Source organism: Xiphophorus maculatus, chromosome 11 (genome assembly GCF_002775205.1).
Source record: "Xiphophorus maculatus strain JP 163 A chromosome 11, X_maculatus-5.0-male, whole genome shotgun sequence".
NCBI lineage: Eukaryota > Metazoa > Chordata > Actinopteri > Cyprinodontiformes > Poeciliidae > Xiphophorus > Xiphophorus maculatus.
Window position 1 is genome coordinate 19,960,445 of NC_036453.1, and position 24,297 is coordinate 19,984,741.

At 38.0% G+C, this 24,297-nt stretch overlaps 1 protein-coding gene across 2 annotated transcripts; it reads right to left on the reverse strand.

The window, feature by feature from the left end:
* Nucleotides 1-1,000: 1,000 nt before the first annotated feature.
* On the reverse strand, nucleotides 1,001-23,432 carry abcg4 (ATP binding cassette subfamily G member 4). Of its 2 annotated transcripts, none has more exons than XM_023342583.1 (15): nucleotides 23,353-23,432; nucleotides 17,331-17,568; nucleotides 11,050-11,167; nucleotides 10,764-10,896; nucleotides 10,621-10,671; nucleotides 9,374-9,519; nucleotides 9,131-9,254; nucleotides 8,804-8,918; nucleotides 8,538-8,677; nucleotides 6,530-6,628; nucleotides 6,235-6,403; nucleotides 6,027-6,127; nucleotides 5,787-5,945; nucleotides 5,233-5,351; nucleotides 1,001-5,140 (listed from the first exon to the last, which is right to left on the reverse strand). In XM_023342583.1, the coding sequence occupies exons 2-15, from the start codon at nucleotides 17,557-17,559 to the stop codon at nucleotides 4,915-4,917; spliced, it is 1,929 nt and encodes a 642-aa protein (XP_023198351.1). In that variant the 5' UTR covers nucleotides 17,560-17,568; nucleotides 23,353-23,432; the 3' UTR covers nucleotides 1,001-4,914. The 2 variants fall into 2 exon arrangements, with proteins under 2 accessions (XP_023198351.1, XP_005815464.1); XM_005815407.2 differs by lacking the exon at nucleotides 23,353-23,432 and adding an exon at nucleotides 22,919-23,008.
* Between the last annotated feature and the right edge of the window lie 865 nt (nucleotides 23,433-24,297).

The following is a 24,297-nucleotide window of genomic DNA, read 5'->3' on the forward strand; positions in this document are numbered from 1 at the left end:
AACAAATCTCGAAAGTCTTCATGTAACCGCTTCATTTGTGCTAAGATTCTAATTTATGTTGTTGGACTCAATTTACTGAGTAGGTCCCTTCTGGAGCCAGCTATTTCCAGTTATTTTTAAAGGTATGGGAGTAAAGGAGGTTGGAAAAAATGCATGCCTCACTTCTCAAAAGTTAATTTGTAAAAATAATTGTGTAACAACATATTAGGTCTGACTTTATAATCATTTAATTATTAGCTACTTTGCAAAATTCTAATAAAGTATGTTTAAATTTCTGGTTGTAATATCACAAAATGGGGAAAACTTAAAGCGGTACTAACATTGTAGTACTGCTAAAATAAATTAGAAGAAAAATAAAATGGTGTCTAAATGTGTTTTTATTATGATTTTTATTAGTCACAGGGGAATTAAGACCCTCAACTAGGTGCTTAAGGGTGGGGTACTATTTTCTATTCTTTGTGTGAGACTGTAAGGTATTTTATCCTGCATTTGGTTGGGGAAAAGGGAGCAGAAGGAGGAACTAGCAAACTTGCTTTGAATGTAAAAGAAAAACATTTAAAAAAGAAAATTTGCAAATAATACACACAAAGAAAGCAACAGCTAAAAAGTAATTGCGTTACTCTTCTCTGAGTGCAGAAAATGCAGACTTTCTTTAAGAAGCTTTTCTTTAGTTCACCGCTTTCAGAATTTCCCAGAGACAATAATTATGACTGAGCTGCTTCCCTCCTCTTAATAACTCCATTACATGCATTTGTGGAAGCACTTGAGTCTCTCTCATACCACTGCATTATTTAAGCCTGCAATTAAATGATTTCATATTAACCTACACAATGAAGCTATTCTGCAGCTGAACAAACACCAGTCTATTCTTCCTGTTCAGTGTGACTACATGAATGGTGAGCAAAGTCATCTCAAAAGACAAAGCCAAGCGATTTATTGTTAGGGACATATGGCATTAAGTGAACAGTTACTTGCAAATCATCTGAAAAAGAGCACAGGCAAAGGTTATAAATTATCTTTATTATAATCCTTGGAACAGCATTCAGTATACAGGACTTGTGATTGTTGACAAATGATAAACTAAGTTGCAGATAATAAATTATATTAGAGGAAAAAAAATTTTTTTTAAAACGAGTGGGGAAATAAAGCTCAGTCGTATCACTTGCTTTGTAAAGCTCTTTGTAAGAATAGCCTGAATATTGTTTCCATGCATGTAGGAGAGCATTGTGTGGCTTCTTAATAAAAATGTATGAAATGCTTAACGGAGTCTCAAAATGAAAGTAAAAGGAAAAAAAGCCACAGTTTGCTGCATCATCAAAGCACAAGTTCAATAAAATTATTTAGCATCTGCTATTTTGAAACCATAAGTTTCAAGTGACTTGACTTTCATCAAGTAACTTGCCATTTGGAGTAGACTCCAATTTCCAAACTTTGGTCCACACAAATTAAAGTTCTTCTTTGTTGAAATAGCAGAATGAAATTTTCTAAAGCCATTTAAAATACGTATTATTGACGCCTTTTTCATGCTAGTCTCTTACCAACCAGACCGATTTTGAAGTGTAGTAAAAAATGTTTAAAATGCCACGGTTTTTCAGGCAGCAACCATCTGCTTATAGTCAACCACCTTCCATCAAGGACTTAACAATAAATGAATGAGGAAAACAAAACAGAAGAAACAAGAAAATACATCATGCTTCTTACAGAAGTGTCACAGTTCCCTTTTCATAAAGTTCAAAATACCTTTGGATGATTATTGCACATAATGAAACCAAGAGGAAGATAAGACTTCTAAAGTGTCTAAAGCAACAGCAGGGGGAGGTATTACTCTAAAAGCATCACTATGATAACTATTGCTGTCAGAAACAAGCCTCTGCTCCCTCTCTCTCTTATTCAGCTGCTTCCCTGTTGATAATGACTACCTTCTCTTCAGCTACATATTGATACAAGGGATGTCCCGATCCAGTTCCAAATATTGGTTTTCCCAGGATTTTTTGATGTTTGGGCCCTGGCTAACCAATCTCTTTTTTTTTTCACCCTTTGTAATGACTTGGTGTCAAAGGTTGTTGCATTTTCCTAACTGTCTGTGACATGTGGCCTACTCTGTATGCTGTCTTCAGACAGATGAGCAGCTAAATATTGGTCATTAAACACTGATCTTATGAAAGTAAAACAATAAGATTATAACTCAGGGGGACAACTTTTTCTGTAAGCTTTGCCTGCATGCAATTATCTGGAACCAAAATATCAAGTAGTCCCGTCAAAACAATGAGGAAACACGCTAGCTTTAGCTTAGTCATTTTTAAAGTTTTTTTTACACTAAATATTGCCAGCAGCAGCAAGACATCATTTGTTATAGACTGTAGTCTGTTTTGAGACAGATACAGTATGTCTCTAGAAACATAATTTTTTCTGCAATTTTTATATGATCAAACCAACTAAAACCACACTGAAATATATTATTGATCTATCTATCAACATAGATAGTATCAAAACAATAAAACTGCTAGGATTAGCCAAGCTTTTCAACAAATTGCAACACATGGAAACATTGTCAGCAGGAATTTGATCTAAGTTTATTCAATACTTTTTATATACCTATAAGTCAGATATTCACATAAAACGGCTGTCCTCCAGAAACGGCTGTCAAGGAAACTGCAGATTCCAGCTAATAAATTCACAAAGCAGAAAAACAATGTTCTCTTTAAGTTTTGTCTGCTCAGTATTAAGTGAAACCTCACTGAAATATGTTGAGTCAATATAACATATTTCAGTCTCTGCCACAACAACTTAGCATCTAGCTAAGTGCTCTACATGGAAACTTTATCAGCAGGAGCATGAAGTGAGTTTATTTAATTGCAATGAAGAAACTTGTTTGGCAAATCTGTTGCGGTGAAGAAAAAAACAGATAATGGGGTTTCCAGAAAATTAAGTTTTTCTGTCTTTTAAATCTACCGATTTTCACAAATATTCATAAAGTTGATTTTATTGAAGCATCTGTCGGGGGTTTGGTGTCTGCAACTGCCTACTGTTAAATAACTCTGATCGGTATTGGAGACCAAAAGACCGGATCGAGACATCCCTCCTTAGTACATTTGTTTGACAGCTCAATGCCCATGTCTCATCCTGGCATATTTCAAACATTTATATTTTCCCCTGCCACTCCTGATACCTTATATTTTCAGATTTCTGAACAAGTACACGTATAATTAAAGATATTCTACATCTTTTCAGCAGCAAGCAGAAGATTTAAATCTCTTCACCAACCGAACGCATTGGGAGAAGAAATGAAATCGCCATAGCAACCCAAGAAACTGCTTTAGAAAGTTAATTCCTAGACTTGTGCGACATTCCTCATACTTTCAAGCAGCGCTTTCCTCAGATACATTAACATAAAATACAAATTAATAAAAAAGAATAAACATATACTTAAAAGTGCTAATGTACATTTGTTTACAGCATGACATATATTCACTGTACAATCACTGATTATATGCTCACATCATGTTATGCATCATTATAAGGATTACTAAGTAGCATAGTTTAAGTAAGAAATAATTCATAGCAAGTTTATTGGAAAATATTTGCATTGCCGTGTGACGAGGAGAGGCTCTTTTAAACAAGGTAAGTGTGTTTGTAGGTGTCTGTACGTTGGTGTCTCTGTGTGTGCATATGTATATTTGTGTGTGACGACCTCCACACCGTAGGTACATTGACATAAGACATATGTTCCAACAAGAAGCAGAGTAAACTCAAATCATTCTAGTTCAGAGGCACAAAAAAATGCCCAGCCAGCATTTCAAGTAACTAGCATTGCTTTTGAACACACTTTTTTTTTATTTATCAGCAAAGCAGAAAGAAAGATGAGGGAAGGAGACAGGAGGTTATTTTCTTTTTAAAGATAGGGGAAGACAGGCATACAACAAGTGGAAACGAGCATTTTAAAGAAGATTAGTGTCAAAACTAAGCAATCTGATGGACAAACATCATGTCTTTGCACATAGTTTAAACTATTGCACTTTGTCTGCAGCATCATTCACTCAGCTCCTTGAATCAGGTTGGAAACTCACTTACTCATTTGGCTCCCAGCTCGGTCAATGTTTCCTTTGTCACGGCAAAAACAAGCATTAAGGAACAAGTAGGGACTCTGAGGGCTGGTCGCAGGATGAATGTTGGTTTGTTACATAAGACACACATTTTGCAAACAGTTCATCCAGGCTTTAATGCTCCACCCCCCCCCCCCCATTGGTGGGGCAGGAGGCCTGTGAAAATGATCTACACTCGAAAGCAGATGTAAGTCATCCAATGGCAGTCGGAAGTCTGCATGTTAAGTGTCCACGTACAGGGATCTGAAAAGATTGTCCCAAAAGAGAAGTACAAGACACGCAAATGTTTCCTCCCGTGGAAAGTTTTCCTATCGTCTGACAGGAATGAGAGGGAACCGATTCTGAACTCTTCAACTTGACTGATTGGAGAATGATTATGACGTGGACTGAGTTACCTTTTAGGCACTGAACTAGTACAAGTCACTGGACCTTCCTGTTCCAGTAGGGTTAGCATGTTTCTTTATTATCTTCTTAGACATATCACAATTTTCTTGATGGCAAAATGTAAAAATTCAATTTTCTTGCATTACTGAAACATGCTTCAGGTTAATTTATTGGGCATTTGTGCAGTCGGAACGTTTTAGGGGAGGGTTAAGGTGAGCTAAGGAAGACCACCATCTTGTAACAGGCTTAGGACATGGAGAAACATTTCCCAGTCTAACATCTTCCATCCATGTGTTTGGATAATGGTGCAGCAGTTTTCTGAGGCTTGGATTTGTCTTTCAGTCTATGTGAAGGTGAAGTTAAGTAAGAGAAAGGAGGACAATATGTTTCATCACACGGCTGGGATATGTAAGAACATTGTGACATCTTAACGCTCTGACTTGACTCGGTAGCGGAGAGCCAGGTAGGTGGCCAGTCTAAGAATCAGGAAAAACACACCCAGCACTATAAAGTCAACATAAAGCTTTGCGTCCTCTACATCCAGCAGCTGCAGAACCTCCTCTGGCTTTTGAAATTTACACATCACTTCCGGACACTCAAGCTCTGACCGATTCATCCCATAGATGGAGAGTATCACCCCTTCAAAGCCATATCTGAAATCAAACAGTTTGGTCAATGGCTGTAAAAAGGGGCCATATTTGAAAATCTAAATCTGAAAATTATTTGCAAATCCTAAAGACAATACCTGACGTAGGAGACGTAAGAACTCCACTGAAGGTATTTAGGAATTGTGTCAAAATTGACAAAAAATCCAGAAAAGAGGAGCACGGGAATGGCTGTAACTGGACCAATAAACGTTGCTACCTGTCAAACAAAAACAACAGCATGAAATTACAACAAACTATCACTCATAGAAATCATAAAACATTTTATTTAAACATCTGGAGGAGAAAAAAAGATTTATACTCTAATATGACTATTTTTATTGTTTATACTTACACCATCTTTTCTCACTACGCTTCAATGCCGATTTAAAATTGCTCTTTTTTTCCACGTTACAAAAGCATCATAGCAAAGAGAGCAAAATTAAGAAATACGCAAAAATATGAAAAATGTAAAAACATAAAAAGTGTCTTGCAATCCAAAGTTGCTGTAAAGAGTCAGTTTTGTTGGTGTATTTGAAAAATATCAAATTCAAAGAAATGAAGCAAATTTTGTAAAACATCAAGGCCAGTTATGTCTGTGGTGAAGGAAACAATAAAGGGACAAAATGACCAGTACTCATGTATAACTGTCTACCTGCAAGGACGTGGATGCAGCACCAATTAGCAGCCCCAGGGACTGGGCTACCAGGGCTGTGGATGTTGACAAGGCCATGAAGAGGAGATAGCGACCCGCCTCCGCAGGTTGTTCAGTCATCCAATACACTATACTGCAGTATATTATGGGACAAATCACCTACGGAGGAGACATGCTTTCAGTGTTAGCAAAAATTGTGCAATACACGCTTTCATTTCTAAAGAATGAATCAAACACTACCTGGAACGGTATGTCAGCCATGGTTTTGGCCAGGAAGTACGCCTTAAGGCTGTACCAGTAGTTGAGATGTTCCCTCATAAAGACAGACATCTCCAGAGGAACTGTGGAACAACAGCTCAGTTTTAAAAAAAAACTTTCCAAAACCAGGGGAAAAACCCCCACACACCAGATCAATGTTTCCAGTCTCCGACGAGGATCAGTGTCTTACAGGTTAGCACTGTGGGCATCAGGGCAGCGAACATGAGGAACAGCATGGAGAAGAAGAGGAAGCCTGTGTTGTTGAAGACTTTGCTGGCATCATTTCCAATATTAAGATAAAGCAGGCCAATCAGCACTCCAATACACAGATGGGACATGACTCTGAGGTGGGTCAGCACCTTCAGAACAAAATAATACAGCAGACTACATGTAAAGTTTTTTTAGGCAAAATATATTTGAAAAAAAAAGAAAACTTATAATTTTATTAAAAATGTCCACAGTGAACGTGAAAATGATCATGTTACCGTGTCCCTGCATATTGTGATGAAAGTTCTTTTGAAGAGGATGCAGAACTGTGTGAATGTGCTTGTGGGGAAGCTGGACTTCTCCAGGGTTCCTGTGTCCTGTGGAAAAACGGAGTTATGTACGACACCAAGATGAGTTACTGACAGGATACTAACATTTGTCATGGGTCCCAATGCTGTATTAAATTTAGCTTTTAATTAATTTGTTTGAACCATTCTTTTTTTTTTTAAATTATACAACTAAAAACATTGCTTATGTTTTAATTTGAATTTATTCTGTGTCTTTTCCAATCTACTCAGTCTTAATTATGCAAAGACTCAAGTAAATACACAAAACCTCCACTGAATAAATTGACAGGTTGCAGATAAACCACACAATTTCTAATACCATCATTAAACTCTGTTTTAAAACAAAGTTTACAAATTTTAAATAGTGAATGAATAATAGTGACGACTGCTTGGACTCGCATATAAGGAACAAAATCTTTGAATTTAATTTTTTTAAGGATTTTATTTGGCTCTGGTCACCTTTATTGGACAGTAAATGACAGGAAAGCGAGGGGGAAAACATGCAGCAAAGACTCAACCCCGTGATGGCGGCGTTGAGGACTGAGGCCCCAACAGAAGGGTTTGCTTGAACCCTGTCGCCACCACTGCCCCCTGCACTCAATTTGAAAAAAAAAAAGGATTGAAGTTTTGTGTTGTAAGATTGTTCCATTATGAAAAAAGAATCGTTCAAGTAAATAATTAAAATCTCAAAAAGGATATGTTATTTATGTTTGCAAAGAGTGTATCCTAGCCTCTGAGCAGAGTTTCTGTTATACTTCAAGAAAAACGTTTACGTTACATACACAGCAGTATTCAACGCATGGAAAATGAATATTTCTGCCCCTGTTTTACCACCCAGAAAGGAAGAATGATGCAACCCATTTAAAACACTTGACGCTCTTAAAGGGTTTGATGAAAGCAACTCAGTAAATGTAAAAGATAATATTTGTTTGCTTCTTCGAGAAACTGTACAGAAAAAGATGTTCTTTAAACCAGCTGCGTGATCTTACATTTACAGCAAAGTGAACCTGTAAATAAGTAAAAAGCAAAAGAAAAGAGAAAACTAAAACAGTAAAACTAAAACAGACAGCTCCAAGTTCTTATTTTAAGCTTCAACCTTTAGCTGATTCCTGTATCAGAAGTTATTCAGACAGAATGGAAAGGAGATGACGGAGGAGAAGAAAAATGATCAATGGAGCGGAGAAGACAAGGAAATCAGAGCATGACATGGCATTTTTCAAATTACTGTTAAAATTTATTTTATTTGCGTACTTTATAACAACATATTACTTCATTTTATTGATTGCTTAATTTTATTAAAATTTAAGGCTCACCACCATATTTGAAATATACAAAAATGTTGAATTTGTTTTTAAATAAAAACTCAAAGCTTTTTCAACAAAATGTTGCCCCAAAAGATTAAAAGCTTTGAGCAAAAGGTTTCTTCTTGCATGTGAAAAGTGAAATCTGAGCAAATCTTTTAAACAACTTGCAAGGATGGATAAGCTTGTATTATATAATGAAAACGGGCTCAGAACTCATATAATTTTTGCTTATTTATAATCAAGGGTCAAACCTGCATTCCAGTTGCATTGCTGTTACGTATATCAAAACCTTAAATTATTTGCAATTTCTTTTAAAGAGACATTACTTGTACAGCTGCATAAAGTTGCATAAAGTTGCTTTTATTGAAATAAACATGACATTTTTGGTCAACCATTTGAAAAATATTTGGTTGTGATTCTAAAACTCCGACATTTGACACATGTTCACGTCTTCTTCTAGTGGAAATGTAGAAAATGACTTTTAGTGATGCAAAACATTCAAAATGGCATGGTTTGTACAAAATTACAACTTGTTTGGTAGCAATATAATCAACCACAACATAATTATAACTGAAAAATCATGAAATTATGAAATAGTGAAGAATTTGAAACGCCCAGAATGCTCTCTTACTTACACTGAGAACTTGAGAAGGACAGGAAGCATCGCTTTTGTCTCTGGAGTTCTTCTTGCTCTCCTCTGAACAGAGTCCACCCTGGACCGCCTCGAACAGCACTTGGTTCAGGTCTCCATACTCTCCGGATGCTACCTCAATGACTGGACGTATTCAGGTCAGACCAAACACTCAGTGACAACATCCCCATACACACACACACGCACACACACACACACACACCCACACACACCCACACACTCGGGGCTTAGAGGACTTGCTGGACTTACTGAAATCAGCAGGATTGTGATATGTTGGACAGTGAAGGCCCAGGTTCTTCAGGTAAGGGATGAGATAAGGGACTGTCCCCTTGTAAATGCACTGACCCTGACTAAGGATGTACAGCTGAGGGTTGAACAACAGAGGAACATAGTCAGTAAACTTCCCAACATGCAGCCCCTCTGTAAAAAACGATCAATAGTGAGCGAAACAACGGGACGGGACATCGACTGCTCTGCTTCTTCGGCTGTATAAAATGAATTATGCTGTGGTATCCTGGTCTAAGCCACGGGTAATGGAGGCTCTGACGTGTCCAGCAGTAAAAGCACTCAGCCTACCTTATCAAACATCTCAAAGAGCTTGGCACTGGGCTGATGAATGGTGCACATGATTGTCCGTCCTCCCTGAGCCAGAGACTTCATGAGTGAAACAACCTGGAAGCAAGACGAACTGTCCAGACCACTGCAACGGATTTAAAAACAACAACAACAACAAAATGGAGACAGAAAGATCAGAGGACTAGTTAGGATGAATTTAGACATAAATAGCAAAGGAGTCAAAGTCAGTAAGTAAGATTTTACCTTGTGGGCTCATCAAAAAACATGACTGGTGGATTGTTGACCAGTTCTAAAGCAATGGCCAGGCGTTTACACTGACCCCCAGAGAGAGAGTGGGTGCGTGTCTGAGCACATTCCTGGAGACCCAGAGCTGTCAGGATCTCATCCACCTTGAACGCAAGTAAAGAGAAACGGTGAAACAATCAATCATCTGATATCACCCAGAGTGTGTTATTAACCTCAAAAGCTATGTGTGATCTGTGTGGACTGTGCTGCTTTGGCCTTGTTGCTCCATGAATCGAGTAACTAGGCCTGTCACGATAACAAATTTTACTGGACGATAAATTGTCTCAGAACTTATTGTGATAAAAGGTAACATTGTTGCTTTGAGACCATGTTGAAGTAATATAATAGTAATAATAATGGCATAAAAATGCAAGGACACATGCTCAAAGATCAATAATTCTACACACTGGAACTGGAAGACATGTTAAATATTCTAAATAAATACAGAAAACAACAAATAAAATAAATTATGAAGTCTCTGTAAATAAAATTATCTTTCAAAAAAAAAAGGGTCTAGTTGAGACCAAAACACCAGACTGAAGACTTTTATCATCCAGTTTTTGGTAAAAAGAGAGAAAAAAGAGAAAAGCAATAAATCAAAAGCAAATGAAAATGATTGAGTTTCTTTTAATTTATCATGCGATTAATTGATTTATTGTTTATTGTGAATTGATATATCTGATTGATTATTGCATAATAGTAACTTAAAAAAAACAATATTTAACGTTCAAATAGCCACAATCACACTGGTCAGAGATTTTGATAGCCATAATAATCTGCGGCCTTACTCTACAGGCCTGTAAATTCTGTCAGAGTGTAAAACAACTATTTTTAATAGTTCTGCCACCTCTTCACCACTATCTGAGTGTATTTATAACAATATTTAATAGAAATAAGAAACTAGATCTTCAACCAGGCAGTCAGATGTCCAATTCCAGTTCTTTAAGAAATTAGCTCCTTGTGGGTTTAATGGGTTTGTTTCTTTAACTAATCAATCATTGGACTATATTAGCACAATAACTAATTACTAATTTACTAAATTACTTAGTGTCAGGATTGGGATTCTGCTAATACAGACACTTATGGTATATTAACCTCACTATCTAAAATAGAATTAAGAACATTTGCCAAAAAAAAACAAAAACATTTTTTATTGTTTGTGTCTAACATATAATTCTTTCATAAAGCAACATAAACCGACTCACAAGTTCTTTTTTGATCTGCACAGACTCATTCAGCTTCAGATGGGCAGAAACCTAAAAAACAACAAAGAAAACTCATCAGAAATCTGTTTTCAAAAGTACATGTCAACATTTTGCCACGATTTTTCCAGCAGCAGCAGCTTCACCATCATGGCCTCCCTCGCAGTGAGATGCGGCAGCAGCATGTCGTGCTGCATGATGTAGCAGGACATCTTCCTGAAGGTCCTCAGATCCCTCGGCCGACCGTTCACCAGGATGGTCCCCTTCATGCCAGTTTCCCTGTTTTCCAAACATGAAGCTATTTCTAAGTCTGCTATGAGTCTGCTCATGTAAATGTAACCAAATCCACCCCAAATCAGTCTTCTGTAAACATTTACAGTAACTTATTCTTTTTATGGATCTGTGTAATTCTCGTGCAGGTTAAAGGCTCACCTATAACCCGCCAGAATATTCATCAAAGTGGATTTCCCAGCCCCAGAGGGTCCCATGATACCAATCAGTTCCTTGCTGCAGAATCTTCCCGACAGACACTTGAGGAGAGCTTTGTAGCCTAATGGAGAGAATGAACCATCAGTCAGTTAATCATTCATTCATTTTCTATACAAGCTTTGTCCTAATGAGGGCGTCAGCTGGGAGGAGGGGAGCCTGCTGGACAGATTATTTGTCTCCTCATGCTGTCAGTCATTGACACTGACGCTAATGCTTTGGGATATTCTAACAGTTATCCTGCAATAATGTAAATGTTACATTCCTTACTCTCACAGTTTCTTAAAAACTTCAATAAAGTTAAAGTAAATGTGTAAAACATTAAACACAAATCCTGTATTGTGGATTTTAGTAGACATTTTATTTTAAATATAAAGCAGAACCACGTCAAACATGAACATGTGGTGTATGCAGGGTTTCCCTCAGTGTATAATAAGCCTGGCGGGCCACCAGGCTTTACTTGTTCCCCCACCAGGCTAATCATTGCTTATTTGTTTAAATCTTTTTAAAATGTTTGCTTTTTTAAGACTTTATAGTTGGTGTTCAGGCGCTAATCTTCCAATCTTTCAATAACACATAAATATCAAGTGATATTTTCAAATTTCCTGTCAACTTTAAGCATTTTTTAACTCAGAAACTCGGCGGGTTGCTGGATGAATGACTGCCCTACCATCCAACCACCAGGCTTAGAAGGTTTTCTGGGGGAAACCCAGGTGTATCTGTAGAAGAAGCTAGACAACAAAGACACAGAGCCGTGCAAATGTGTTCAAATCCCTTGGACATTTTCACATTTTGTCAAATTCAAACCTTAAACCTACCCTGACTGTACTCATGTTGTTGATTTATTGTGTCTACTCGAGATTCACCAGCCAGTTGACAAAAGAAAATGTATTTGTTTAGTTTTGCTTTAGCAGTTTTAATTGGAGGATCTTCAGGTCAAAGACAGTAAAATCCAAAAAATAATTTCATGGTCTTTAAATGCATCAAAGCTAAAACTTTAACTCCTTCCAGGCTGCAAACGCATCAGCCAACAAAATTTACTTTGAAGCAACTTTTAGGTCATGGTCAGATGCTTTGATGTATTAATTTTCTGTTTCATTCAAACCTGCAACTTATATTAAAAACATGTGACACATTTCTTCTCTTCAAAAAATCTTTTTTTTTCAGGTGTTCTGTCTTGGGAATCCCAAATTAAAAAGGCAGTTGCCTTCTTGTGTCCAGGCAGTTTTCTTTACAAAATCAGACTTTAGGAAAACTGGAAAAGATATCAGCCTGGAAAAGCTTGATCGCTGCATTTCTATCTACATTAACATTCAAATGCCTCTTGTTCTAAATATAAACTGGCCAATATGAAAGCTAGGTCACATATTAAACAAATATATTAAATAAATGTGTCTATTTAGTATATTTTTAGCATGCTCTTAGAAGTCAGATACCATAGAGACGTTACATAAAGTTTAGAAACTAAAAAAACAGTAAAAACCAGAAGCTTTTCAGATTCTTTAGTCACTGGACCTCACTATCAAAATCAGGCGGGTCAGGACCAGTTTGGTTGATTTTGAGTATGCAATTTATTAAAAGAACAAAGATGGAGAAACAAAAAAAGATGGGGAGACGGAGTCCTGACTGCTCACAGCCTGAGCTGTAACGATTTTGCTTGATAACACATATTATAAAAAGGTGTTATCAATGCCAGAACATAATTTTATGGAAGACGGATCAGGGTGAGCATGGGAGTGTCTCCTGGAGCAGCTGCTCAAATTGTGTATCTTGTTTCATTAGTTAAAGCTCAGTGAGCTGCGCTCCGCTGCAGAACTTGGTTCATTGATTTCTAAAGTGTTTTAACAGATGATTATGCAGATACTGAGATTCTAATTTGGGAGAGGTCACCGGGTCCTAGACAGATAAGAACCTATACAGTGAGACAGAGGTACGGAGAAAATTTAGGCCAAGTATCTACCAGCATTATGAAAAACCTATCTGAGTAAAATGAAAGCATTTTGGGATAAAAATTAAAATAGCACAACAGATATTTTGCTAAGTTTATCTTATTATCCAGCAACCGAAAGACTTTACCTCCAATAAGGTTGCCTCAGGTTTCTGTGATGTGCTTGCACCAGGATTGTGGTTCCTGAAGTGCGGTGGGAGCAACTGCACAATCCAATTTAGAGCTGACACAGATTCTGAGAGCTGTCACCCATGTCTCCTGTCTCCTGAGCGTCTCTCCTGGGTCTGCACAGACCCTTCTTCGTGCCTTCAACTGGGTAATTGGGCGATCTCAGCAAAGCTACATAGTCCCTTAAACCGGCTGCCAAGAAATGGCGCCCCCTCCTCTGTCACTTAGTTACTACATCAAAGAGCTCTCTCCTCTCAGGCAGGAGCTGTGTGCTGTCAGTGAAGCAACCATGCCCTGCCATGAGCTGCATACTGATGATCTAACCCACTGCTGTTGGGCGAACATGACGCGAGTCTGAGAGCTCGTCCCTTTGTCTCAGAGAGCCAGAGCGTACGTCGTCCCCTGACATCACGACCGAGCTCAGTCCTAACCACATCTGACGGTGTTTACTCTGAGATTACAGCCTGAACTTCTGACATATCCTGCTGTAATTGCTAGACAAATTATTCAGAGGTTTTATTGTCCACTGTGTCACAACAGGAACAGAGCCCCGAATAATACAGGTAATCCAGGCTGGGCAGGTTTTGAATAGAGAGTGGAGCTAAGTAAATATTAAGTAAACCATATGGGTTGCTCTTCACAAAAGTATTCATACCCTTAAAACTTTTCCCATTGAAATGATAAATCTCAGTGTATGTAATTGGACTTTATGTGTTAGGCCAGGGGTGTCAAACCCATTTGTGTTTTGGGCCAAATCAAGATCATGAATGCTCTTAAAGGGCCAGAATGTATTGACAAAACCTGTTCACAAACTGTTAAAATATCAATGAATTCTTAAAATTAAATAATATTATTGAACATCTTTTCAGTCCCTCCAGAATTTTGTATATGTGGTAATAATTTGGAAATATTTGCAATATTTGTGCTTATTTATGACAGTAAATGCGACTTTTTATTACTCACTGTTTATATTATGGACTATAATTTGACAGCAATTAAAGCCGAGGAAGCTGTTAATCACAAGAAAGTTTTTGACAATTTTTGAGAAAAATCTGCAATAAACTCCCAATTACAAAACAGTTTAGGGATTTGTTGATTTCTTCAGAATTTCCATGATTATTCTCAAGAAACTGGACTGATTGATTATGCAGTAATCAATCAGATATATTAATTCACAATAAACAATAAATCAATTAATCGCATGATAAATGAAAAGAAACTCAATAATTTTCATTTCCTTGATTTATTGCTTTTGACAAAAGTCTTCAGTCTGGTGTTTTGGTCTCAACTATCCCTTTTTTGAATGATAATTTTGTTTATAGAGGCTTCATAATTTATTTATTTGTTGTTTTCTTTCTTTATTTTGGAATTTCCAAACCTCTTTCTTCCAGTTCTAGTGTTCAAATGTTCATTAGCATTTAAAGTTTATTGAACTTTGAGAATGTGATCTTCCATTTTTATGCCATTATTACTATTACATTACTTGAAAATGTTCACAAAACAACGTTATCATTTATCGCAGTAAATTCTGGGACAATTTATCGTCCAGCAAAATTTGTTATTGTGACAGACCTATATGAGGCTGTATTTTTATTTCAGCCAGCTTTGCTTCCCCTCTGGAAAAACAGAGATGATGAGCGCAGGTGCAGAGCAGCAGCTCACTAAATCTGAAGCAGAAATGTAAACATTTCCCTGTCTCTCTCTCTCTCTCTCTCTCTCTATCCCCTCTGCTGTTTCTCCCCCATTCAAAGCCCGGCTTGAGTTTCTCCAGACATCTCCCTCGGGATGAGAATACCACTGAACATGAAAATAGGTCACAGCAGTTCCATCCAAAACAGCCAGGGATGGCCAACATCACAAAACAAGAGCCTGCAATAGAAAATGCAGTTGGAGAACAGTTAACCCAGGACTCTCTCCGGCTGAGACCTCCTCCAGGAAAAGAGAACGCTCTAAATTTATGTTTCTAAATGTTTTTGTAATTTCCTGCTTACCACAAACCTTTGGAGACATGACTCATGAGCAGCGACACGTCGACTCAACAGCTAAGGTACTTCTAAGGATAGATGACATCACGAGTCCTGGGATCATGATTCATGCAAATCTTATTTCTCTCCTCTCTTTTCTGCCCGATGCGTAGCCATTGTCTGATTCAACACATTTAGAAAGGAAGAGTGTTTTTTCACTCAAAGGAAAACTAATAGCTGTCCAGTAAGCAGGTGGAATATAATATTAGTATTAATTCATGTGGGAATCCACAACAAAGAATTTTACCATAAGCTCTGAAGTGACCAATAAACAAGCAATCAATCTTTTACTGTGACTCTTTATTGTAATAAAGATTTTTTTTTTTTTGGAAAGACAATTATTTTTTCACATAGAGTAGATTTGTCCAGAGTAAAGATAAAACGTTGGTGCTGTCCATGGTACTGAAATCAACCATTTCAGTACCTCAGTGTCTAAAAGAAATGGCCTTCTGTGTCTTGTCAGATTTACACCCCAAGAGAACAGAAAAGCATATATTGCTACTTACGAGTTTCTAAAAACCCTAAGCAGCTTGGGAAAAACAAAGTAACGCATACATTTTAATAACTGCTTCAGTTGTATCTTATTTTAAATAGATTTGTAGTTTCACTAATAAATAAACTCAACGCAAAAGTTTTTTTTTTTTTGGAAAGGCAATTATTGTTTCATATGGAGTTTTTTTCTCCCATAGAGAAAAGTCCTAAAATTAAAAGGGCTTTTTTTTCTAATAATTTTTCAGCAGGAGGGTATTCTACAGAATTTCTTTAAATGAATTTATTTTATGGCTTTTTAAATGTTTTCGAGAAAGGTCCAAGTCAACAGAAACTCAGGTGGATTTATAATTCTGCTTTAATCGTGTGTCAATGTACACTTTCGGAAGTATTTACTAATTAAAATCAGGTGTGTGTGAAGGGAAATGAGTAAGTACGTTTGAAAAGAAAGTATAAAAGTGAATTGAGGGCAAAGATTTGACTCTTAGTGGCTGTCATAATTCAAAAGAACAATCAGCTCGAATGGTATTTTACTCCTTGTGCAGGGCTTTAAACCAGGCAGAATTCCTGTTAAAAAATAAACCATCTGCCGACTTCAGCTTGTGTCAAATAATTTAGCTGCAAAAGAAAACCAGAAAGGCACAGGGATTTTGTTTGGTTTACGATCAGAACTGAGGCTTAGTGATATTAGCTTAAAAAAAAACCTTTCTATGAAGTGTTTCACTGATAAATAAAAAAAGATGAAAAGTAAAAGAAAAGACATCCTGGTCAATTATCAATAGCTGGATGAGTTTTAATTAAAAAAAAAAATCCAAAGAGACGTTTCCAAAAATCTTTAAACATCAGAGAGAAATATTTGATGCAATGAAGACAGACAGCAACACGAGCATCACTGCTCCAGAACTCCTCTCTGATCTTTTCCCTCATTATAATGCTCCATACGTCCAGGTTACACAACGGAACAGCAAACACTTCGCTGCCAGACTTTCATAATGCACATTCATATTAGACAAGACTAAAAATAACCAAGCCTGCAGTACCGCCATGCAAACATCTCACACCATGTGGAGAATGTAAGCACACCCTGCTAAATCCACACAACCACGGCAGCCAGGTCTAAGTGTTTGAAGAGGGTAGGTTGTTTGATCTGCAGATAAAAAGCCGAAGCTTAATCATTTCCGAGGATAGTGAGTTCACATGCAGTTCATATGATCATAGTGTATCAATTATGTGCTGGAATCCCAGCCACCGCCCCCTGGAAGACAACAGAGGCAAAAGGAATCAAGCAGTGTGCCAACCTGGGGGTAAATTATTTACTATGTCTAAACTCTGCTGAGTGCAGCAAAGCTTGCAGGCAGGAGGACCGGCTGCTCTTGCATGGTGGAAGTCTGTAAGTCAGCATGTGTCAGGGATATGGTGTATGCGCCAGAACAATAAAACGAGGCAAGAACAAACGCTAGCAAAGATGATTTTTTTTTTCTGAAATGTTACAAAAGCTTTGAAATGCAATGAGATTTCTGCACTGCAGATATTGATCGTCATGGGTGGTGTTCGCTTGCTCATCTGTCATTGTTTTCTGTGAGCCGTGCCTGCAGTACCTCTTCTCCTAAACCAGGGGCCCTCCCGGATGATGTAGGACAGCTCGTTGAACTCCAGGTCTATAGCGGAGCGCCGAGGGAGGTGGGTGAAGCGCTGCGCCTCGGTGATGTGGTTCTCCACTTTCTTCAGGTGGGTGAGCAGCGGCGCCTCCTGCGGGGCCCCTCCGGGCAGCTTGGTCTCTTCCATAGCAATGCTGACCGAGCCAGGCTCCAGTGTTTTCTCAGCCATCCTGATAGGCTGCAGGGAAGGAAGTATGTGGCACCGTTTGTAAAGTTATACAATAAAAAAATCAACAGCAATATTTTGGTTCATTTGGCCTGTCATAAAGAAAAGAAATTTACATATTCATTTTTCAAAGTCATTTGTAAGCATCAGAGTTCCATACTAAATATTGAATTCACCATCTAAATATTTACTTTAGAAACTAGAGGTGCATGAATAAATCGGCCAGCCGATAAATTAACCCTGATTTCCTTAATTTTGGTGAGATCGGTGTTTAGCCGATACTTACTTGTGAAGCCGATCTTATTCACCAATCTTATTTACCTTGGCAAAAAACAACAACAAACCAACAAAAACAACAACAACAACAACAACAACAAAAACAAACAATCATTGTTCTCTTTTTGCTCTGCCATGTGAGAGGTTTAACTGACAGACCCATCCATCAGGTCATGTCCGCATGTTTGCAGTTAGTAGTCACCCCACTGTTGCCAACTCAGCAACTTTCTTGCTGTATTTAGCAACATTTCCGAAAAAAATAAAATAAAATTGCATAGGCCAAAATCGGAATCGGCAAATCAGACTTTTTAAAGATCGGTCATCTACAACCAGTGCAACTCTATTGCAAACTAAATATTTAGCTTGAAAATAAATATTTATTTTACTAATTAAATATTAATAACTACGATCTAAATATTTCACTGACAAGCCAAATATTTAAATACTAAAATGTTTTTAAGTCCAAGGTAAATATTAAGCTAATGTGTAAATTAGCATGTTGACAATCAGAAGTGAAATATCAAAGCAAAAGCTAGGTTTCGTCATGTCCACCGTGATAACAGAAAACAGAGGACGTACATACGCAAGTATCAACAGACCTTTACTCACGGGTCGACAGCAACCGTTTCTGCATCAACATTCAAGCTAGAACACTTCCGGTTCATGTTTGAGACACTTTTTGGTTATCAACGTTTTAACACAAACAATATATTAATTCAATTTCATATAAATCATTTTATTTTACGAATGAATAAACAATAAATCTTAAACTTCGATAGCCGCTCCAAAGCAACGTAAGAGTGAATGAACATGAACCGGAAGTGTTCTGACTTGACCGCAATGGCGGATGTTAATGGAGAAATTTATACAGAAACTAGCTCTGTAAAGGCCTGAGTAAAAAACTGTAGCGCCGCTGAAACGGCATGTCCTATGTTTTCAACTAACACGTTGGAAATTAAAAACGACGGTTAAGGAAAAAATAACCTGAGCGACCATTCAGACCCGCCAGCAACTGAGTTCATAGAGGTCTGCGAAACCCAGCTTTTACTTTGATATCCCACTTCCGCTATATATAACGTAGAATGCTCGTCGGCAAATAAGTGTTTAGCAATAATAATAATAATAATAATAACAATAATAATTTAAACTACATATTTAGATGGTGAAATAAATATTTCTGACATTTATAAATGCATGAATATCATGGAGAAAAATATGACTTTGAAAAACGAACATCCATATTTTGTTTCTCAATGACATGCTCAATAAACCAAAATATTGTTATTTTTTAATGTGTGACGTTACAAAGGGCACCCATTTAATCACTGAAAGCATAAATAACATTAAATGTTGAAAGCATGAGGAACTTGACTCATACTTTAGTTAGTACATTGAGTAAAATGCAATAAAGTTCTACTTGATAATTGTCCAAAGTATATTGAGCTTTATGGACATTCTTTTAATAATGTGATGTATTTTCTAGACCTCTCGCAATTGAATTGAGATTTATCACACTTTGTCACAAACTTTAACACAATTTATTGGGATTTTATGAAGACCAACAAAACGGTGTAATTGTGAAGTGGCATATAAATGACAGACTATTTTCAAAGTAAAAATGTTAAAGATGTGGTCTGCATATCTAATCCTCATCCCTGATTAGTAAATCCACAAATTAACTAATCTCTCTAACTAATTAGTGAGTCCAACTTTGCGTGATAATTTCCAGCTGTTCTTTGAAATCCTTAGAGGTTTGTCAGAGAACATTAATAAACAAACAACATTATGAAGACCAAGAAACACAGTAGACAGCTGGAACAACGAAAAACAATCCTGGTGGGAAACCTGAAGAACAGAGGGTGGAGCAGTGGTAGCCAATACACTCGGACACCAACCCTAACAATGCAGCTGGAGAGTGGCTCAGTCAAAGCCTATAGAGTTAAATTTTAACTAGGAATCTGTAGCAATACTTAAAAAAAAAATGCTGTTCACAATACTCCCGATCCAGCTGGTTTGAGTTTAGCCATAACTCAAAAAGCTGTAATTGCAACAAAAAATAGTTCTACATATTATGAATTAAGAGAGAGAGGTTTTATATAAATACATGCAACACCTTGTTTCAATTTCATTTGTGATGGACAGTGACAATCCTAATAAAATACTGTAGAAGTTTATAGTTTTAATGTGAATACATATTTGTAAGTGAGTGTATTCAGTCTGATGCACCCAAGCAAGGTGCTATGCATGATCTGACAAGCATTTAGTCTGTGGAGCAGCTGCGTAAAGCCAATGAGATTGTGAGTGTGAGGATCTGGTTTCAGTCCTGCAGCACACTTACAGTCCGGTACTGCTGATTCACGTAAATTTCCTCCCAGACAAGACTGCCTGTCTGAAATGTGAGGCATGTAATGCGTAAGGATCCATAAGCTTTTCAACTCTTTAAAACAAAATACAAAAAATAAATAAATAAAATGTCTCACTGATGGGAGGACACAGTGTTTAGACCTCCGGAAGCATTTTGAAAGCTGCTCCATGATAGTGAATAAATCTGAGCTGCAGTTGGAAAAATATTTATAGTTGTAAAACTGAAAAAAAAAAAGCCTGCGCTGTAAAAACTGCACAAAATCTGATCAGATTGAGGACACATTTACATACATTACAATTCTACATAATGAGTCTAGATGGCACATTTTTGTCATTTTGTCATTTTGTGATTTAACACAGGCTACAACTCAACTCTAACACTTCTAATGCACTTTTCAAAATGAGCCCTGCATTCCTGCAGACAGGCTTGAAATTCCTAGCTTGATTAGATGATTTTAACAAAAATAAGAAGTGAAATGTTCTCTAACTAAGCTAAGCGTATCCATTTAGGTAAAAAAAAATGGATGTATAAGTTTAAGAGAGGGGAAAGTGATTGTTAATTAAAAAAACAAACAAAATAAATTTGTACAGCAGAACGAACAACTTGCTTCTGACCGAATACCACACAGAAATAGTCCAATACACTTTACAGTGACTTTCCAGACTTTTCTGTAAAATCACTTCTGACACAGCTTGTCACCGACAGAAAATGCTTTTACAATTATTTTCTATTTGTTTTGGTAATTTTGTTGTAAATCCTAATTTAATTAAGATCTTACCAACCTCTTAAAAAGCTCCACTGATGACATCACATAAGGTATAAGGTAAATAATCATAGTTCTTTGGCGTATGTGCATGTGTATTTTTCATGTTTTCCTGTTCCTCTTTACTTCTGTTTTTAATCCTTCAAAGGTTTTACTTGTCTGTTAAAACTGCAGCAAAACATTTGAATTATATTTACGTTCACCTTTATTTCAGACAAAATTAGTCCATATCATTAGAAATAAGGAAATATTAATCATCTTAAGCAGAGGCTTTGGGGGAAAAAAATTGGCAGCAATAAACACATGGAAGCATTTTGTGACCTGGCCAGACTGTAATGGAACAAATCATTGCCGTAGATCCTCAGGGATCATTCACAAGTTATAAAAACCATAGCCGATCGATATGTTCCATTAAGATAATCTCCATGTCCCAATATTAGTTTCCTGCAGAAATGCTGCATTACTTGCTACCTGAATTTCCCATTTGTGGGACAAGAACGCCAGTTCCTGTCCTACTTCCACTTTTTTTGTTTGTTTGTTTATTTGGAATCTCACTTGCCATTGCCGTAACAATGGCTTCTCTTCCTTTTATCTACAAAAACTGAAAAAATTGCTGGGCAGAGAGACTTAGAAAGAGCCCAATGCCAGTTAGTCCCACAAAACATGCATCTCCAGAACAACCATCTTTGCACCATGGACAGGAACCATTCAGATGAAAAACTCAAGCAACAATAAACTGATTTTATCCGGTTAAATGTATGAAGAGAATGATTATCATCATGTCTGCTTCAGATTCCTCATCCATCCATCAATGCTTGGATGGGGGCATCTGGAGGCATCAAACTCTGGCTCACCTTTCTGCTCAAGCACAAGTCGAATGATGCAAATTTATGACAAATCTTAGTAAACGTTGTCTGCACCAAACTGTTTATTGCTGATCAGCTCAGCTGTTGCGTCTCTTGTGATGTCACCGAGTCAAATGCACAGAAAGCAGGATTAGTGGGGTTTTTTCCTTGTGCTTAAAAAAAGCTTTGTCTCTTGTGAAATCATGCAGTTGAAATTCCCTGTTGTCTAGTGGTGGTGTTGCATTAACTACAATGAATACAGGGCTGAAAACTATGTGTTGAACATGTTTTAAATTGTAATCACTTATGATTATGCCAAAAAGAAAGCACACCCTTACATTTTTGGGGTGTCTTAATTTAAATAACTGACAGTGTGGTTTGAGGCACTTAAGATTCAATTTAAATAACTTTAGAAACTAGTAAAGGAACTACAGAGAGTGTGTTCTCTTTTTGCAATGACTGCAGTGTGAATACAAAGAAACAAAGTCCAATCGCCTACATGGTCATTCTGTTGTACTTTGATGAGTTAACGCACACACTTTCATTGCACACATGCACTGTCACATAATGTCCCAGAGGCTTGTAGTACTCTCCAGCTACTATGATCCACTTCAGCCTATTTTAGCATGATGAAATAACTTACATGAGAATAACCGGTGATGAAAATTGACTGTGGCTTTCTATTGATCATGTTGCCATTAGCGAATTCCCATTAACGGCCCGGTTATAATCCATGCCCAACTCTGACAGGCAGACTTTAATGGCCTTTCACTCGGGGAGAGAACTCCATGTTCAGCTCCAAACGGCAGGACATGTGAACAGCACTTGGCCATGGCAAAAGTCACCTCTAAAAACATGGGGGAATATGGCAATCGCATTAATCTATGCAGCTTTGCAGTGGAGAGGTGATCCAGTTATCTGCCATGACTTTTGATGTGGCAAGCACCTGTTAACCTGGTGCTTGCCCAAGACACAGAAACTGACTAAACAACGAGATTTTTGGAGGTTAATGAGATATTTGCCTGATTCGTAAATGTATCGTTGACGCAGCTTTAACAGTTGGCTTCGCAGTGCCCATTCACGCACACTCTCACATGCAAACATGCAACATACTTATTATTGTGTGTTGAAAGGACCAGGTGAGGAGCTCAGTCCTGGTTCTGTGAGAGCAACAGCGCTCAGTTGATCTCTTCAGACAAAACAGCCCAATCCTCCAGCATCAGATCTCCAGCGCAGTCCCGGAGAGGAATAATAATGAAAATAAATAAATAAAATAAACAACCACAACAAGCAGGATGTTCACAGAGTGCACCACAGTCCAGCTAAAATCCGGATTCGCTTTGGGGCAATAAAGGACCGAGCTGTATTATCCTTATCAGCATCTCTCGGGGTGCGGCGCTCACCATCCCGCATCCTCTACAGCAGCAGCCCCTGAGATTAAAATCATGTCCGGCCCGGCCTCAAACTACGACTGCATCCCGGAGACTCGTCACGGAAGCTGGGTGCACGTTATGTTTCCCCCCTCGGAAAGGAAATACTCCACTCACGAACTGCGTCCACGAGCGTCCTCGGCTTCGACGTGCGTGACAGTCTCCATCATCCCCCCCGCTGGCATCTGGGATCAAAGCGAAAGCACCGGACCAGGCAGACGCCGCTGCTGCAAATGCCTCAGCAGCATCATCAGCTGCAGCCTGACGGAGCAGCCGCCGCTTTCCGCTTTAACCGGTTGGTGCGTCTGCGGGGCGCGCACGCCGGCGGGATACAGGGCGTTGCTGGGGAAGATGCTGAAAGAGGAAATTATGGTATCTTTCAACTGAGTCCCATTTGCAATGCTAACTAGACTGAAGTAGATCATTTAGGGGGGGGGGGGGGGGGGGGGGTGGAATAGCATTGTTTTGTACTTCTTCTTTTTTTTAAGAGTCCTAATTTGTCAATAGAGATTCCATCACAATGAAATCTTACTGCATAAAAGTTGTTGATAAAAAAAAAAGCGATTATAATTCCTGGGATTGTTTTAAGATCTAAAAGGAACGTTTAAAAGAAAGTCGATTTGTTTTGGGGTTTTTTCACATGATGTTCAAATGTATTTACACAGATGAGTCAGTTTTGATGGATTACGGTTCGTTACACGCTGACAGTCGGAGTAAACAGGAGGGAGGTTTTGGTCTGTCTCTTTAAAGGCCGCACCTGCGCAGCTGCCTGGTGCTGATGCTGCAGTGCCCGGGTTATTTTCGGTAAAATAGCCGGGGTTACTCGCGTTCAAGCGGGCCCTACACGCCTTACATCACCCCTGAGAGGAAAACGAGCCCATTTTTAGCCAATCGCACCTGCTTCTTAATCAGACTAATTTAAAAACGAGCTCCCAGGTCGCTTCGTGAACACTTTCAGTCTTCCAACCCACCTCTCTCTCTGTAAAGCTGCTGATATTATCAAGGATTCTTCTTGCACAGCGTCTAGGAAAAGTATCCATATTTTTTTGACATTTTGTCACG

What these genes read in the sequence shown, in the direction of transcription:
- abcg4 (XM_023342583.1), bottom strand. Translation starts at nt 17,559, where the DNA reads ATGGCTGAGAAAACACTGGAGCCTGGCTCGGTCAGCATTGCTATGGAA. An exon ending in CCCCTGGTTTAGGAGAAGAG is followed by an intron (nt 11,168 to 17,330) that starts GTACTGCAGGCA and finishes TCTCTCCATTAG; the next exon opens with GCTACAAAGCTCTCCTCAAG. An exon ending in CTGCATCCACGTCCTTGCAG is followed by an intron (nt 5,352 to 5,786) that starts GTAGACAGTTAT and finishes TTTGTTTGACAG; the next exon opens with GTAGCAACGTTTATTGGTCC.